The sequence below is a fragment of the Myxocyprinus asiaticus genome, chromosome 5 (genome assembly GCF_019703515.2).
Source record: "Myxocyprinus asiaticus isolate MX2 ecotype Aquarium Trade chromosome 5, UBuf_Myxa_2, whole genome shotgun sequence".
Classification (NCBI taxonomy): domain Eukaryota; kingdom Metazoa; phylum Chordata; class Actinopteri; order Cypriniformes; family Catostomidae; genus Myxocyprinus; species Myxocyprinus asiaticus.
The window spans coordinates 52,216,921-52,236,811 of NC_059348.1; the positions used below are offsets into that span (position 1 = coordinate 52,216,921).

Sequence of the window (19,891 nt, forward strand, 5' to 3'; positions counted from 1 at the left end):
GTGAGAATGCTGTTTGTAGACTACAGCTCAGCATTCAACACCATAGTGCCCTCCAAGCTTTATGCTCTGGGCTTAAACAGCTCGCTGTGCAGCTGGATCCTGGACTTCCTGTCAGGCAGACACCAGGTGGTTAGAATGGGCAGTAACATCTCCTCACCACTGACCCTCAACACTGTGTTCTCAGCCCACTCCTGTATTCCTTGTACACACATGACTGTGTGGCAACACATAGCTCAAATGCCATCATCAAGTTTGCTGATGATACGACGGTGGTAGGTCTGATCACTGACAGTGATGAAACAGCCTATAGAGAGGAGGTGCACACTCTGACACGCTGGTGCCAGGGGCACAACCTCTCCCTCAACGTCAGTAAGACCAAGGAGCTTGTGGTGGACTTCAGGAGAAAAGACAGAGAACACAGCCCCATCACCATCAATGGAGCACCGGTGGAGAGAGTCAGCATCTTCAAATCTTCAAGTTCCTCGGTGTCCACATCACTGAGGAACTCACCAGCACCTCTTCTTCCTGAAACGACTGAGGAAGTTTGGAATGAACCACCACATACTCACATGTTTCTACACCAGCACTGTAGAGAGCATCCTGACTGGCTGCATCACTGCCTGGTACGGCAACAGCACCACCCTTAACTGCAAAGCCTTCAAAGGGTGGTGCGAACTTCCAGACACATCATCGGAGGTGAGCTTCCCTCCCTCCAGGACATCTATACCAGGCGGTGTGTTAAAAAAGCTCGGAGGATCATCAGAGACTCCAGCCACCCGAGCCATGGGCTGCTCTCACTGCTACCATCAGGCAGGTGGTATTGCAGCATCAGGACCCGCACCAGCCAACTTCACGACAGCTTCTTCCCCCAAGCAATCAGACTTTTGATCTCTTGATCACTCATGATCAACACATATCAGCACTGCACTTTATTAATCTCACACTGGATTGTCATAATTATATTTCTCTTAACAACACACTGGCAACTGACTATCAGCCGACAGCCTGAATGTCAATACAACACTATACAAATTTACTGCACATTTATAGATATTATTTTTATTGTATACTGTGTATTCTATATTGTGTTGAGTAATTATGTGTATATTAGTTTTGGAAACTGTGTTGTGTAAATCTGATGTTTATTGTAAATTGGTATATGTCTCATCACTGTCACGACTACTATGTTGCTCGGAACTGTACCCAAGACTTTCACCCACTGTTGCACTTGTGTATATGGTTGAGTGACAATAAAGTGATTTGATTTGATTTTGATATATTTTTATACAATGTTAGTTTTTTAATGTAAATATGTCATTTTTAATGTTGAATAGTGCAAATGTTTTTTGCAGCAAAAACAATTTAGGTCTTTCTGCAAAATCTATTTGTTTTCATAGTCTTTTTCTCTTTGGATGCAGTGTGGTGATGAGCTTGTCGGCAATTCGTCTTGTCTTTTCGCAGTGCTTTCTCCTAAGTGGTTTCCATTTCTTTGGTGTTTTGCTTGTTAAACCCGCCCAGTCGCCCACAATTAAATCTTACAGAGCGCAACAGTGCCCCCCACTTTAAGAGCCATCTCGGTTCCGGGAGTATTTTTCTCATTCATTTTTCTTTCCATAGAGATTTCATGTTGTTAGCCATGCCCACGAACCAAACCAACCAGCTCTGATGTGAATCACAACATTGCAAACTTTGATTCGAAGCAAAAAAGTATTTGAAAAACAGACAAAAAGACAAATTTACAAGACTGTGTACTTAACTTCCTTTAAGAGGGAATGAACTACGATCCCATGAAGCCTTTCGAATGATGTAATTGCAATAAAAAAAACGATGGAAATATACAAAACTAAGGTAGTGGGCATTCACTGCAGAGCTCTTTTGCTGCAGTTTGTTTGCTGTGATTCTCTGATTGGTGGAGTTTTTCTTGGCAGAATCATGAGTAGTGTTGTTTTTCCACCAGAAATTCTGTTATTAAACGTTGAAATAATGCAAACTGATGGCTTCAACGGAAGAATATACCATTGATTAATTACCTCTCACGGTAGGTCTGTCGTTAAAGGTTATCATTGAAATCAGTTCCCTATTGGAAAAAATGAATGGGACTTTATTTCCGGAACCAGACCATTGCGCTCTATTGGTCCAAAATCCCATTAAACTGTAAATTAAACATCAAATATGATCTGTTATGAGCTGTGATTGTGTCATATTAATTTTGCATTCAATGTGGACATACAAACTGCTCATCACTGAAAACCTCATCGCAGTAGGTTAGGACACTGTGATATAAAAGCAAAAGTGACTTGATGTACAGTATTAAATGCTTCTATTTTTGTGTGTGTTACATATGAAGCTGATTGGGAGGCATGTCTACTCTCAGATCGTCTGACAGACTCTGAGTGTATGTCAACAGTGCAGAGAGTTCAACCAACTCCAGTTTACCAGCTCACCGTTAAGGACCTGCTTCTCTCCAGTATCGGAGAACCGGTGAGTGCTGAGAGAGAGAAATGTAAATGTTTACAGAAAATAGACAGCCGACAAACATTCTGTATGACACAGACAGCTGAGCATGACAGCCACATGGATGCTAATGACAACTGGCTCGAGGAGAGAGCTGTGGAAATGTCTGACAGCTGGCATACTGGAAAACAGGAATTCAGGAAGCTGTAATATTGACAGAAAGAAATAAAGACACACAGGAAGAGAAGGGGACAGAGACATTTTAAGGCATCATAGGCACTCCTTATGGGAAGGGTGTACTACAAGGCAGGCAGGAAAATTATGCCGCCATTGAAAGCCTAATTTATACAATGGAAGAAACCGAAGTATTTTCTTCAGTATGAACTAAAGCACCCTAGGTGAACAAAACCTACGTGTATATTAGGCACAGTGTTGTTTAAAAATTAATTTGTTGATTAAAATAAAGAAAGAAAGAAAGAAAGAGAAAGAAAGTTTCATCCAAACTACACCCACAATCAGTTTTATCCAAGCATTAATGCTTTTTGATAAGGTTTGTGAGACATGTTTTTCAAAGTTAAACTGTTTCTTAAAAATGTACGACAGCATTGTAATGCCACATTCAAACAAATTAGGCAATTTTCTGTCTGGTCTAAATTTCTGCTGCAGTGTTCAGATTCCTAGGCTCGGTAAGATGTCTGTGCGCCGTGGTCAGATCGTTTGTTTAGCCTATCAGAAGATTTTCCTCCTGTCAGTCATCGTGTGTGTGAAAAGGGCAGCCCATATATGCTCGTTTAAGTGCCAGTACGGTGTCCTGCTCCCGTGAAACGCTCAGGGTCAGGCGGCATAAAGATTCCCCCCCGCCCTCCACGTGCTCTAATACAACGGTTTCCAGAATGGCTAAAAAAAAAATCGCTTCTCATATAGCTACAACTTAATCCCGTAATTTCGATTTGATTCTTGTAACAGGACTATTATGAGATTATTCTCAAAACATTACAACCTTCATCTCATAATGGGATGACTTTAATCACATAATGCTACAATTTATTCATTTTGATTTCATTCACAAAATATCGTACTGTTTTGACTATTCTTGTAACAGGCCTATTCTGAGATTATTTTTGAAACATTACTACTTTAATCTCAGAATTTATTCTTGTCATTTTGACTTTCGTCTTAAAATATTACTTCTTTAATCTTGTAATATTGTGACTTCACTTTCGAAATTTCATGACTTTATCCTTGTAACAGGCATATTACGAGATTATTCTCAAAACATTACTGCTTTAATCTCATAATGCTATGACTTTATTCTAGTAATTCTCATACAGTCGCAATTTTAATCTCAAAACTTTATGATTTTATTCTTGTAACAGGCCTATAATGAGATTATTCTCAAAATGTTACTAGTTTAATCTCATAATTCTGCAACTTCAATCTCATAATGCTGACTTTATTCTCATAGTTTAGATTTTTCCCCCCTCAAAACAATACTATTTTAATTTCATAATGTTGTGACTATATTGTTGAAACTTTGACTTTATTCCTGTAACAGGTTTATTATGAGATTATTCTCAAAACTTTACTGTAATCTTATATTGCTGCAACTTTATTCTTGTAATTTTGACTTTATTCTGAAAATATTTCTACTCTAATATCGTAAAATTGTGACTTTTTTCTTGTACCTGGTCTATTATGAGATTATTCTCAAAATATTACTACTTAATCTCGTAATGTTGTGACTTTATTCTTGAAATGTTATTACTTTATTTATACCAAAATCTTTTTTTTTTTTTTGTACTGTAATGTGGCATTAAAAATCATCGTTAAAATGTGACCCTTATAGCGCAAGACGCTGAAAAAAAAGCAAGCCACGTTGACACATTGCAGTGGCCGAAGACGTCCATAACCCAACAATTTAAAAAAAATAGTGCAGTTCCAGAACGTGTCCTGTGTGAATGGCCGCTTAGATGGTAGCTGCTTTTAGGTTGACAGCAAGGCAGCTCATTAGGATTTGTAACAGAGCTAGAGAGAGAAATATATACAGTATAGAGAGAGAGCTGTGTGTTGGATGGAAAGTAGAATGTGTTCAATCAAACAGCTCTTTCTATAGCATTCTGGTAATGACTTTGACCTGTGAACATTATATTTAATCACAGAATACACTGGAGAGCTGTTAGCACATTCCACATGACTTTATTATGTCCACAGATGCTGTTTCACTGTATCTGGGCTAATGATGCATTAACTGTGATTTCTATGCTGTAATGCTAAGCTGGAAACAGATTCCACTGTACAAAAACAAACAACTGAGTCTGACATAATTTGTTGTGACCAGTAGCTGATTTAGGCATGTGTGGCTCTTTTGGGGGGGGGGGGGGGCACGAGGCACCCACACCGTCAACAACTTTGGGGGCGTGTTGAAGCGGGTTTCGTGCAAGGCACCACACAACCCCCCCCAGCCCCCCCCCCCTCCCGTCAACAACTTTTATACAATCACCCCACCCCTCAACAACTTTGGGGGCGTGTTGAAGCGGGTTCCGCACAGGGCGCCATACAAGCTAGAACCGCCACTGGTTGTGACAGCTACATCTTAGAAAGTGTTTGTGCCCCAATTTACATACTGTATCTACAATTACAAGTATGCATGAAAATAGTGTGCCAAAGGTGCCAACTTTGAAATTAAAGTTTGAGCTTGAATGTGAAATGTAAATGTATGTGTGTGTGTAGTCAAAACCATCCGCCCAGCAATTGCAGCAGAATCTGGTTCTAAGTGAAGATGAAAAGAAACTTTTAGCCAAAGAAGGAGTCAGTCTCCCCAGCCAGCTGCCTCTTAACAAGGTACTTTTAACACACACTTATCTTTCTTCAGAAAATACACTATATCTTCAATTAAGTTTATTTTTATTGTTTTTTTTCCTTGTTTTAAGCATGAATCCTTCAAAATTTTGTTCGATTTTTGCTGAAAACTAAACTTAAATCTGATTCATATTCTCTGAAAACATGTCTAACTGTCTTATGCAATTTTGCTTTAGGATTTATAATGGATAGTTTAAAGGATATTGATTAACTGGAAAACAAGATAAAAAAAAATACAGTTTATTTTGCAGTGTATAATTTTGATTATTGAAATTTAAAACTACTTAAATACTTTTTGATTAAGAAAACTTAACATTTACACTGCAAAAAAATTTAAAAATAAAATAATAATACAAAATAAAAATCTTACTCAGTATGTGTCTTATTTTCCACTAAAACTAAAAGTCAGTAAATCTAAACATTCTTAAAACAAGATACATTTACTGATGAAGCCAAATGACAAGATATTAAGTCTTGTTTTTAGAAATATAACACAAAAATTAGTTTTGCTAATGCTTTAAAAAAAAAAAAGACAAATAAATGCCAATAGCAAAAGAAAAATAAACTGAATTCAAAAGGAAAGTACGTTTGCTTTTCTTACCCCATTTGCAAATAGTTTTATCTTGTTTTAAGCATAAACCTCTAAATTTGGTTAGAATTGCACTTAAGTGAGAACATCTGCTTGACAGTGGTATAAGAAAAATAAACTTTATTCAAGATACATTCTCTGAAAACATGTCTTATTATCTTATGCAATTTTGCTTGTCAAGTAAACAAATAGAAAATTCTTGTTTTAAGGATATTTAGGTGTTTTATTGGAAAACAATACAAAAATACTGATTAAGAAAATACTTTTTGCATTTTATCTGATCTTTTATTGACAATTAAAAACAATAAATTATATATATATATATGTATATATTTACAGTATAACATTTATACTGCAAAAAAATATTTTCTTACACAGTATGTTTTTGTTTTCCAGTAAATACTGTATATCTAATAATTCCTAAAACTAGACACATTTACTTCAGATGCAAATTGACATATTATTAAGATATTAAGCCTTGTTTTGAAAGAAATCTAACAAAAATGAGTGTAAAAATGTTATAGAGTGTAAAAACAATGTAAGAAAAATAAACTTCACTGGGAAAGCAAGTGTATATTTCTTACCATATTGGCAAATTATTTATTGTTAAATTTCTTGTTTTAAACATAAACGTCACTATTTTTCATGTCATGTTTAGATATTTTAACTGGAAAACAAAAAGTCTGATTAAGAAATTATTTATAGTTCAGTTATAAAATATATTTCTTTTGGAAACATATAAAATACGTTGCAAAAAATAACATGTATAATATTTTGTGGTGGGTTGAGTACAAATATTGGTAGGCCAAGCAAAAGTTCCGAACTATGGCATGGCCAGGCCAGCAGAAAAATCCTTTCTGTTGAGCCCTGAGGTCACATGACCAAACACATCTGCAATACTACTGTATGAGGACATTTCTAGTGTCTCCATAATTCAAATCACTTAAAAAAAAACACTAAACGATGTTTTATTGAAAATGTAAAATGCAGAAAGTTTATTTGTGAGGGTTAGGTTTAGGGGATAGAATCTATAGTTCGAACAGTATAAATATAATTATGTCTATGGAGAGTACTCATAAGGACAGCTGCACCAACACGTGTGTGTGTGTGTGTGTGTGTGTGTGTGTGTGTGTGTGTGTGTGTGTGTGTGTGATAATGACTTGATAAAGCCAGTTTGATTTAGATTCACGAGGCGCCTGATGCTTAACATACTTTTGTATTCTTCTAATAAAATCCATACCAAATGAATGGCAGATTTGCATCAAAATATGGTCTGATCTAATTTCAAGCTGAATACAGCGTAACATCTTGACATGCTGTTCTGTCATGCTTTTATTAGTATGAAGAGAAGATTTTGAAGAAAATTCAGAGGAAAATCCGTAACAAGCAGTCAGCGCAGGAAAGTCGGAAGAAAAAAAAGGAATACGTCGATGGATTGGAGGACAGGTATCTATCTGTCTGTCTGTCTGTCTGTCTGTCTGTCTGACAATGTAATGAATGTAATAATTAGTAAAAACCTACTATACAATTAAAAAGATACCAAATGCTTTACCACCAAGATATTATTTTATTTCAATCCAATCTAAACATCATTCAAGCCCCACTGATTATAATGATTTCTTAAAATAAAAGAACTGACCTTAGGTGGCTTTTTATTGGTGTAAATAAACTGAGGTAGCGTCTGTCTGAATAAATGTAACATCAAAGCCAAACTCATTATTAAGTAAACTTGAAGGAGTTGAAATTGAGGTCGAAAGTCATTAAAAATCCAGGCTTGAACTTATCTTAACTTGGAATCAAATATCCTCAGAGAGCCTGGGGAAATTATTTAGAACACACTAACGCACCAAATTCGGCCATGAAATTACCCCTTTAAGGAAGAGCCGTGGGGTTTGTCTGTCCAAAGGACAAACTAATTTCACAGTGAGCGGTACAGTCATCATGCACTCAGTGAAATGCCACAGCCATTTTGACGTTATTTTTATTCATACTGCAGTTAGTCATGTGTACTTTCACCTAGCGTGTGATGCTAACAGACATCTGCAGGAACATAGCAGTGAGTGAGGACACATTTGGGCAGTTAACATTTTATTAGCCAGCTAATATTCATTCAGAATATTGTCATTTACTATAATAAACACTTATAAAGTAAAAAAAATAAAAATAAAAAAATAATGGAAACCACTTTAAGATATAGGCAAACCATATATTATAGTAACTGTCTATTTGTTGGCTACACATTCGATCTGTCTAAATCATTCCTTTGACCTTTGCCTCAGACAGCGTAGGGAAGAAGTCTTGAAGGTACTTGAAGGCTGCCGACTCCTTATCTAGAGCTCTGACAGACTGTTTCATAAGGTTCAATTTGATGTGCAGTGGTGGCATCAGCACCTTCCGGGGGTCCAACAGTGGCTCCCACTTGACGTTGTTCCTCCCCACAGAGAACTCGGTCCGCTGTGGCCAGTCCCGCCTGTGGTAGTGCACCTTGGTGTGTCTGCTATCCCAAAGGCAAAGATAGCAGGGAAACTTGGTAAAACCGCCTTGGAGACCCATCAGGAATGCCACCATTTTTAAGTCTCCTATGACCTCCCAGCCGTACTCATCATACTTCAAGGTGTCCAGCAAGGTCTTGATGCTGTTGTAATCCTCTTTGAGGTGCACCGAGTGAGCCAGGGGAAGAGACGGGTACTTGTTACCATTATGGACCAGCACGGCTTTGAATATGACTTTAGTATAAATACATGTTAATTTGGATTTATATATTGTTTTTTTTCTGACTTTATGTGAATGAAAAGACACAAATTCACCCGTTTTCTCATTGGAAATAGGTACATTTCAAAACACCACTGTCCTGGTCACAAAAGCAAAGTTTGTGCGGAATAATAGCCATTTTCTATACTTTTGAGGCATAAGCAATTAGGAAATAACACTTACTACCCAGAAAAAAAATAAATAAAAAATTGTTACACAGTGATATCAATCATTTCACAGTTTCTATAGCTTAAAGTTATATCAAAAACCACAAAGACCTATTACTACAATGAATGCAACATTTATTTAGAGGAGTGAATTAACTCCAGCTGGTATTTCTCTGTAGGTATTTAACTTATGATTTAAATCTTTTGAATTTTGAAGTTCACTGATTTTTCACTGATTCATTTAGTGACCATTCTTATAAAACAAAAATTTCGTGCCAGTAAGAGGCAACAAATTAATAACTTTACTATGTGGTTTGAGTGAATATTTAAACCATTGATAAAGCATTGAGTCGTGCATGACCGAAACAATATACTTTAATAAGGTCTACAAAATTTTTAGACTAAATTTGAAACAAACTTTTAATGAAGTCTAATTCAGACATGTTGTGTAACACCTGCACTGGCTGGTAAAAGGAAGTAAATAACAGCAAAGCAGCATCTAAAATATACTGTATATCCCTGGGCAAAGTGGGCAGAAATACTATCCCACCAGTAATTAATATATTGAATTATCGTTAAGTGTTATTGATGCTACCATCCACAAGTACTCCAGAAAGGGTTTGTGTGTGTGTGTGTGTGTGTGTGTGTGTGTGTGTGTGTGTGTGTGTGTGTGTGTGTGTGTGTGTGTGTGTGTGGGTGTTTGTTTGTGATTGGACTGGAAGTCAAGTCTATCAGTGTGATTAATCAGCCAGTTATATTCTCTTGTCTAGGATGGCTGCCTGCAGCACCCAGAATCTGGAATTACAGAGGAAAGTCCTACAGCTGGAGAAGACCAACATGTATGTCTCATTTTTCAATAATATCAGATGCGCCCTAACAACCTAGCTATAAACCTCACCTTTCTTTAAAACCTGTGGGCTATTGACATGATTTTATGATTTGTAGCAATTACATTTCATTGCATGTAATACGGAATTTAATTCATCAGGCATGGCTCATCCAATAAAATTTTAGAGCCAGAACTATTTTTTTTATTATGCCCAAGCTACTGCCACATGCCAACATTGCACAAATGTTTCATAAAATTAGCAAATATGAAATTGTTACTCATTCCCTTAATAATGAGAATCTGTCCAGAGTTTACCAAAAAATACGTATTTTAACAAATTCTTAATTAATTTTCTATGTGCAAGAATGTGGAAGTAAAACCCCAAGAGTTTTTTATGCTTCTTGTAATGTTTATAGCATTGCTTTTTACGTTCATACTTCTTTGGGAGTATGGTGCCATTCTTTACAAACTAGTACTACATTACCATTGTAATTAGAATTTAACCTGGAAATGGTGACACTTTATATTAGGTGGCCTTAACTACTATGTACTAACATTAAATACATACAAGACTATGTATTTACTGTGTAACTGCTTGTTGTTCTGCAAAATTCCCAGATTTGCTGCTACTGAGGTTGAGGTATGGGTAGGTTTAGGAGCAAGGGTAGGGTTAGGATTAGGGGTTGAGTTAGGTTTTGCGGTAAGAATTGGGTTAGGGTTAGGGGTAAAGTTAACAGAGTAACTACAAATGTAATTCCATGCAAGTACTTTAAATGTAATTACAATGCAACAACACGTATGTACATAATAAGTACATTGTATCAAATGGTTAAGTACATAGTAGGTAAGGCCACCTAATATAAAGTGGGTCTATTCAATCGCTTGTTAAAAAAATTCTTAAGGAATGCTGATGGAGTTTCCATCATAATTTGGAATTAAACAGAATGGGGTTAAACAAGAGTCCTTAAAGAATCCATCAAGAATTACATAAGATCCTGATGGATAAAATTAAATCAAAATTTGTATGTTTATTTTTTCAGAACTTCACTTTATCCAGAAGGATTGTTTTTAATTCTAAGAGGATTCTTGCTTGATCCCATTAGGACTGGTTCCAAATAATTATCATCCAGTAATTCCATCAGCATTCATTTAGGATTAGACAAGGGAAAGCTACAGGACTGACTGGTCTGATGGACTCAACATTAAAACTTTAACAATCCAGACAATTTCAAAACACTCTGCATCACTTTGAGATCCTCCAACTCGCTGCATATTTGGCCTTTTAAACCATTTTCTTTTACAGCTCCACTTTGTGTGCTTTATAGTTCCAAAAGGTCATATCAAGTGAAGGTTTCATTACCATTTCTTCTGAACTGGGACTCACTCTCCCTTATGCTGTCTCTCCCTCTCTCTCTCTCTCTCTCTCTCTCTCTCTCTCTCTCTCTCTCTCTCTCTCTCTCTCTCTGTGTGTGTGTGTGTATTTCAGGTCTCTGATGGAGCAGCTGCGTAGTCTGCAGTCTCTGGTGATGAACAGCTCCAGTAAACTTGCTCAAACTGGCACCTGCATCCTGGTAAGATGACAGCAGAGGAGGAGCCTGAAGGAGAGCTTTGAACTGCCAGAGGAGTTCAGAGAATAAGGAATAAAGAAAGAAAGAAAGAAAGAAAGAAAGAAAGAAAGAAAGTCTAATGCTGTGAATTCTGTTCGAGGCTGTTTTTAGTCACAAATCAAAAGTCAGCTTCAAAGTGAACATTTGGAAAGGCTGGAGCAAAGGTAGAAAAAGAAATCAACTAAATTTTTAGTGACACATTGACCAGTGCACAGAGATGTTGCACAGGTGTCATCAGCATGGCTACATGAAGTTACACTCTTTTCTCATTACTTGTGATTACGTTATTGTCTTATCATACCTTCAATATGAAAATTGTTTATAAAACTCATTTATAATATATGAAACTCACAATGAGCTGTAGGTCATGTCATTAGGAAAGAAAAATTACAAATGGGAACTATTGTGTATCTCATTTGTTTCTCTGAGACAGCAATAAGATTAAAAGGAGAGCTAATGGAGACCTAGTAATCTCACATGTGTCTCCTCTACAGTTTCAGAGCAGATCTCAACATTGTCTCAAACTGTGCTCTGATTTGACAAGATACCATAATCTGCCATCAAAAGTCAGAGATTTCAGTGTGAACTGAAATATTTCTCATCAGTTTCTTCCAAGGCCAAGCCATCTGTGCTATGCCATTCAAATGATTTTACAGTATAGCTCTTACTTTCACCACATGTTGAAAATTGTCTGTTTTCTGTCCATTTTCATTTATCCTTCATTTATCATTTATAGTAATTTAAAGAAAACATCTTTTCTAAACTTTTATTTTGTAAAAGTTTATTTTTAAATGAAACTGAGAACTTCACTGAGTCTCCTTAGATACAAAAGAGCAACCACTGATCAATAAAATTATACAGACACATTAAGTTGCTTCCATTTTTTAGTTTTTAGATTTGTACTAGAAAATCTAAAAAATAAATAATAATCACAAAGTTTTATGTGGTTCCATTCACTGGCTAGCTCTCTGCTGCATCGTTGAGATGCACTGTCCAATACAATTACATTCACTTTATTAATAAATCCAAGAATTAATCTGACCGGTGCAGATGAATGAATCATTTAGAAAGTGACTTGGGAGGCACTGTGTGAGTGTTTGAATTCAAATGAACAGTGATGCCATCGAGATAAAAGAAATGAACTGTCTGGATATTACTTGGGACATTTGCAATATTACTGACTAAGAACAGGCTGAGATGCATTTATGTGATTTGTGATTAACAATATTCAATTAAGGAAAAGAAAAAATGCCAAGGAGCATCTTATGTGGAATACGTTTTGATCGAAGCACCTGGCGTACGTGTAAATTATCCTCCCCCTTCACATCTGACACAACAGTTTTAATTCATGTTTAACCTTTGCTGTTTAAATAAACCATACTTCTTATATACTTTAACTGTGCATTTTTAATTATTTGGATTTATTCTGAAAATATCAATTGATCGTTTCAACAACATAACGTCATAGGATGCTCCTTGGCTTCCTCGCTCAAGTGTCCTCCGTCAAGCTTCCTCCGTCTTCGATCCTCGCCTCCTCACGGTGCTTTTAAATTGATATGTAAATAGAAGAATTGATATGTCCTTCAAGATGGCAGACTTTGATCAGTTTCTAGAAGGAAGGAAGGAAGGAAGGAAGGAAGAAGGGAGAAAAGAAGGGAAAAGTAGGAAGGAAGGAGGGAGGAAAGAAGTGAAAAAATGTAAGGAATAAGAGACGAATGCAGGAAGGAAGGAAGGAAGGAAGGAAGGGAAAGGACAAAAAGGAGAAGAAAGAAAGGATTCAATTTCTTGCAGGGCGGGGTTACATTTCCGAATTGAAATAAATAAGGGACGAAGGCAGGATGATTAAAGAAGGAAGAAAGAAGAAAGATAAAGGAAGGAAGGAAGGAAGGAAGGGACAAAGGAAGAAAGGGAAAATAAGGAAGGAAAAGGAAAGACAAATATTAACAAATGAACAAATATTTATTTTATAATTTTAATAGGCATATAAATATATTTAGAACAATACAAATAATAATGGTCCCAGTTATCATTATCATTATTTTTATATAAGGAAGGATATTGTGATATACTTGACTAGTGTAAAGGACAGTCTTCATTTACATTTTTTCATTTGGCAAACTACTGTAAGATGCAATTATGTGGCTCATTATTTACAGCATCTGCTTGTCTATCATGTAAGTAGATTTTGTGCTGCCTGCATTAAATCCCTCTGTGGGATCTAGACTTTCTACAGAAATAAAAAAAGAGAACAAGAGGGAGAATGAGGAAGATTATTGTAATGATGGTGTTGATCAGAGAAAACACATTCAAAGGATATGGAACATAAGCTGACCCACATACAGAGACCTGTTTATTTACTTTCTCTCATTTATTCTGTCTTTTTTTCCCAGGTGCTGGTCCTCTCTTTCTCTCTCATTCTGATCCCAAGCCTCCAGCCCATCTCCCACAGGAGGGCCACTGGCCCTGCGGACTTCGGCACTGCCAAAGGTTAGTACAGCTCACAGGTAAACTGACAGAGGTCTTAAAGGAACAGTTCACCTTTAAGTAATACATTTAAACTGTCATCATTTACTCACTCTCATGTCATTCCAAACCCGTAGAACCAATATTGTTCCAAACCACCGGGAACACCTTAGCACAGCAATGCAATAAAAAACAACTTAACTGCTGCATTTTACAAAAAGAGACTTTATTACACTTTTTACACATAAGCAATAAGACAACGTCAGAGCATAACCCAATTTACATTCAGGCTTCCTTTAACAAGTCAAAGTCTCGTCTTGTATACAAGACTGCGCCATTGAAGTGAACAGACAATTTATGGCACACATTTGAGCATTCTCAAGCTCTTCTGTACTTTAACAGTAGTCACAGCGATCAGAAAGCTGTCAGACATTATCCAATGTATGCTCTTCACAAATTCTCAGAACTCTCACCTGCATTAATTTTGCATGTGGAAGAAACTTTCTTTACAACTCTTCTTTTGACCTTTCACATATTCTGCTCGGTTTTAATATCTGACAACATTGGCTTCACTTTCTGCCAGCACACAACACAACAAGATTACACACAGCAATAGGAGACGCTAAAAATCAAACCAGATTTGTACAGGCACTGATCTGAAAAACGTATAATGTAATATCAATAGCTTTTTAATCTCCAAAGAACCATTTAGCTCAACTTAAGAACCCTAAACAGCCAAAACAGTTCTTCATTAGAAAATTATTATTTATTGAGCCAATAGTGCAGCGAATAACCATTGAAGAATAGGGTTGGTTATTGATTCAGAACTCCAGATTCAATTCAGTTCCAATTAACAAGCTCTCTTTTCATTTCCAAGTCGAGCTATCGAGAGAACGATATTTAGGTCATTGTTTGCTGAGATGTTTCTTGTATACTCAAACTTTGCACATCAAATCAGTAATGGCAAAACACATTGCTTCTTGTGTCTCATAACCGAGAGTGACGCACCATGGTTGAATATGTACAAGGACAAGTGAGATTTCAGAACTTCATTGGAAGAGAACCTCTTGGAAGAGAACATTCTTCAAAACCCATCCATTGAAAAAAGTAAGTCATATGGGTTTGGAACAACATGCGTGTGAGTAACTGATAACAGAATTTTCATTTCTGTGTGAGCTATCCCAGAGAGTTGCAGCATATCCAGACACTTACTATGACCTAGCTGGTAAAACCACCCAAGATCCAGTTTTTTTTAATATTTATATATAAGAGAGCTTGTGGGCGAAAGTTTAACGTTGATTCTGTGTACATATAAATGAAAGATTTTACTTGAAAAGAAGTGCCTGGAGCCCAGAGACTAAGCACACTGAATATGCAGCTGTGAGTCACTAACGCCCAGACTAGAAGTGAATCATTACAAGGTCTGTTTTACCCTCCCATCTGTTCTACAGTTCAGTCCAGGTCACTGCGCTCTGTGATGGAGGTGTACAGCATGCAGGCCGGCTTCTCCGTGGAAAGGGATGCTGACGTGTCCTCTTCGCCTCGTGCAAAACTTCGGCTCAGACCTGAGTATGCCGACATGGACTCCCTGCTTAACAACCATAGCCATGGAGACCATGAGCATCACAACGGTGACCCCATAACGGGTCACGCAGCCACACTGAACTGGATAATGCACCCAGAGAAAGGACTGCATCATCAGAAAGACAGGAAGGGATAGGCGGGATTGACTATCGGCAAAAGGCCGCTAGTCCATGTTGCAGCTTATTCTGGCCAAGAACCGCCCACTTAGACAGGACGAGACTGTCTGACTGACATGTAAAGTGACCAATCACAGTCCGTTTTGTTTTATGCTTTTTAGGGGCGGGTTTTCTGGAATAGATTATACCACAATAAAAGACTGGTGTGTAAAAAGGAATAATTCAAACAATGGTGCAGCAGTCTCCGCAAAATGTTGCACAGAGAATGCTGAAAAAAATAGCAGAAAATGTGCGTAGACTTGGTGGTCAGAAATCATGTCCTTTAAAAGTACTGATTATTTTGCAGCTATTATTCAGAAAAAAATAGCAGTATGTCTTTGAGACATCTGATGCCACTAAAGCCGAATTTATGTAATGGAAGAAGCTGAAATTTCTTTCTCCTGAAAAAACTAAAGGCGAAATAATTTTACTATGTGTGGTGTTGTTGTGGAAATAAATAAGGAACATGACTTCCCAACAATTAGTTTTAACCAATCATCAACGCTCTTCCACTAGCCGAGTTCTCCATGGTGAAGATTTTCAAGAATGTGTGCGAACAGCAAAAATATCACCAAATGAACCTTAGCACAACAAAAAACATTAGTGAATTTCTTCATAATTGTTCGCCAAGTAAGTACAAATTAGTTTTAACTTGATAAGCTTTGGTAAATCCAATAATTAATTCTTCCTAAAAAAAGTGTCCATTGTATCAACCTAGTAGCCACTTTTTAAACACAGTTTAGTTTTGAGGCAGACTGATAAAAAAACAAAAAAACAAAAACGGTGTGCTTTAGTTCCGGAAGTTGGGTAAGCCCAGCCAATCGGATCAGAGCTTGCTGTTTTGTGTGCAAAATACATGTGATGGCAAGTGAACAGACTTTGAGCAGTCCGCAGGCATGCGATCTGAGGGTGAGACTAGGAAACAGTATCCACAAGGTTGCGCCAAAACTTAGATGTATTTTGGCCTGTGTTTTAAACCTTAGGGAAGAGAGTAATCATTCAATGCTGCACATCGCAACAAGAGAAAAGTTCCTGCCAAGCATTTTGCAGGTCACTCTGCAAAGATCACTTTTGCCTCAGCTGTTTGATGAACTCAGATTGATGAATAGACGGCAAATCAAGCAAGCAACTGCATGCAGCCACAGCAACTCTGGCCGCTAAATTTTAGCTCTTGCGTTCTTTTTGCTGGCATTAATGCCAAACCCAATATTCAGTTCTCAGTCTCAGCATAGACAACCCGATCAGACCAATTTCAGCTCCTGAATGAGGTCCAACTTGTCCTCACAAAAACTTCATGTTGCAGTTCCTTTTGTGTTAATAATGCAAAAATCTTAATCCGAGAGGTCTCTGAAAAAGTGTTTGAATGTAATCATATTCTATAACCCATTCTGTTCAGTGCACAGAACTCCCTAAAGCAATGTGACTCACGGTCAAGCATGGTTCCTGAATTCTAAACAACAATTTTTGTGGCTCCATGCAATAGATTCGTGATCTGTTAAATATTATTTATAACAAGCGGCTGCAAACTCTTTAATGGTTGCATAAATAACCAGAAAAGAAAGCTGTAGTTTGTTCTCAGAGGCATTTACCCCTGGTCAGTTTGTACTCACTCTCTTGCTCCTTAGTCGACCTTCGTAAACCTGCAGCTGTTGCTTAACAATGGAAATATCTGTATAATTGGGCCCGTGGAGTTACTGCACATATTGACACTGTAAAATCAACAGTGGTAAAGGGCATTTATTGGTGTCAGTTTGTTAAAAAGCACCACTGCCTTTCGCTCCAACGTGCATGCATGTTTCAAGTGCAGAAATTAATTGTTGATATGCTTTAGAGGTGGAGGAGAGGGCAAAAAGGAATAACAATTACCCCTGTTTCCACCAGCTCATGAGGTCAGTCCTTCTGCATCGAAACACAGCACCACTGGCTTTCAGTCTGCTTGGGTTGAGTTCTACAAAATGCAGTGTAACCTTGGAAGGAACGGAAGGGGGAGCATAGACATTATTTACTGAACATCTCTCCATCCCTGTGGGTTTCTTTAAATAGTTGATATCTTTGACATTTTGAAAAGCATAATTGAATCATTGAGTATATCGAATTTTACTAAGGAATAGCTCTGAAAAAAAAAACCATAGCTCATTTTTCAGGAGTTCAGAAAGAGTTGAGAAAGGGTTTCTTTTTCTCAAGGTAAATGGTTTTAGAAGAATCTCGAAAAGATAGAAGATGCTGACTGACTTCAATGTTATGTATTTTTTTTTTTTTCTGAATGTAGATTCATTTCCAGTTGTAAATAAATGACCACTGGTATTGTGTGTAAATGCTGTGTGGGTATTGCTTCATCCCAGTCGTCTTAAATAAAAATGTCTGTGAGATTTGAAAAGCCTCTTGTTGACAATGGTTCGGCATTCACATTCACAATGTCCAATACTTTGATAAATGTTTATTTCTGAAAAGGGCTCCGTTTATGGCCTTATTTGAGCTTTTAAAATTAGTTTTTAGACATAATTGCATTATTTAGGTTATATATTATAATACAAAATATCCATTTGCTAAAAATTAAATCCGATCAGTCATAGCTTGATATTTGGCCAACTGATAAGTGAAGATATTGGCTTGATTTAATGCTGAAATCAAAGTTTGATATATAGCTGAGCTTCAAGTCGTATATTCATCAGTATATTAGACACAAAGAACCAGGAGTCTCTAATTTGGACTTCCTTAGTACAATCTCTCTTAATAAAAGCTTTATAATCAGAACTACATAGTTAAGAGAAAGTTTAGAGTATTCATTTTGGAACGTTCACTCTATAAAAATGGTTTGTCATGTTACCTAAAAATAATGTATTTTCAAGTTTAAGATATTATTTGATATGACTAAATCAATTTCAAATGATCTTTGAGGATCCAATAATGGGTAATTTCTACAAAAACTATCTTTTAGAAGACAAAGTATTTCCAAATAGAACTATTAGGATTAAAAATAGGTTAAAATAGGCCTCTGTGATCTAAAAAGAAAAATCTAGAGTTTAAAACTCCCCCTGTGAATTCCTTTTGCAGTAAGACATCATTTTAATACAATACATGTGTACTTTCAATACAAATTACACAACATCCAGTAGGATTAGGCAAGGCTTTTCACATTATGTTAAACCCTGGGTTAAATATATATATATATATATATATATATATATATATATATATATATATATATATATATATATATATATACACATATATATTAACCCTGGGTTAAGCAATGATTAATAATTTATTTTTATTTTTTAAAGGGGCTTAGCACCACTATTAAAGCCTGGGTCATAAAGTTATACAAATTACTAACCCAATGTAAAGTATAAGCAATGTATCACGTACGATCATGAAACAAGATTACCCTGGGTTATGTTAAAAATGACCCTGGATAAACAATTTTATAAATAAAGTAACATTATTTTGTGATATAGTAAATATAGCAGAAAAGATTAAGAACTTACATTGAATAAGTTAAAGCGTGAACATGAAAATATTAAGTAAATTCTACATTTGCACTCAGTTCAAACATAAAGATTAGTGCTCTAGCTTGTAGGTACATTTTTTTTTAATTTTCTTTCAAATGTGTCCTGTATCAGTCCTAAAGTAGTAAACCCTGTCATATCTATTTGCTAATTTGATTACATTTCACAGGTAAATAAACCATTAATGCGCTTGCATCGTTTCACTGTTTGCAAGTTGGCTTCTGTGTGTCATGTGGTGCATGACTAAGTATGTTAAAAATCATTGAAATGCTATACACTTTTAAAAGCATGGCTGAATACAGTGCTAGATTGTTTGATTAAAATATAGACAAAGAGTGAGATTTACTTGAAACAGAGTATTGCAAAGCAAACGACTTGAGAATTTGGAGAACTTGAGAACAAAGAATTATAGGCTTTTCTTGAAAATATGGTCTGTTGAATTTGGAAATGGTTTCCTAGGTTTTTTAAATAAACCCCACAAAAAACATGAAAATAAAACTGGATCCTTTATGACACATATTTCCCAGCATGACTTGAATACAAAAAAATATATATATAAAATTGTGATTATAAATAGAACAAAATGTCCCTGTTGGGCATCAAAAAGACTTTAAAGAAACTTTTTGCTATAGCTGTCACGTATTGTGTGTAGAGATGAGGCGATGGATCAATTTGCATGCTTTAATGAAGATAATAACCACATGGACAACACAAGGAACCAAATAAACTACACACTAACATACAAGTGTTCCACAGACGAGAACTGACCCTGAATGAACAAAATTGGAAGGTATTTATACACAAAAGGAACTAATGAGGGAATGGAAGACAGGTGAGGATGATGAGGAACAGATGGAAGTGATGAGGGCAGTGAATTCTGGGAGATATAGTCCAGGGGAAAGCTTTAAAATAAGTCCTAGGAAA

At 36.4% G+C, this 19,891-nt stretch overlaps 1 protein-coding gene across 1 annotated transcript in view; it reads left to right on the forward strand.

The window, feature by feature from the left end:
* The window catches only part of LOC127440678 (cyclic AMP-responsive element-binding protein 3-like protein 3-B), a 37,292-nt gene extending 19,472 nt beyond the window's left edge, over window positions 1–17,820 (forward strand). The window contains exons 4-10 of the mRNA XM_051697415.1: window positions 2,348–2,481; window positions 5,185–5,295; window positions 7,242–7,348; window positions 9,591–9,659; window positions 11,136–11,220; window positions 13,647–13,743; window positions 15,171–17,820. Coding sequence (XP_051553375.1) covers window positions 2,348–2,481; window positions 5,185–5,295; window positions 7,242–7,348; window positions 9,591–9,659; window positions 11,136–11,220; window positions 13,647–13,743; window positions 15,171–15,439 — 872 coding nt within the window. The 3' untranslated portion in view covers window positions 15,440–17,820. The remainder of the gene's footprint in view (window positions 1–2,347; window positions 2,482–5,184; window positions 5,296–7,241; window positions 7,349–9,590; window positions 9,660–11,135; window positions 11,221–13,646; window positions 13,744–15,170) is intronic.
* The last annotated feature ends 2,071 nt before the right edge of the window (window positions 17,821–19,891 follow it).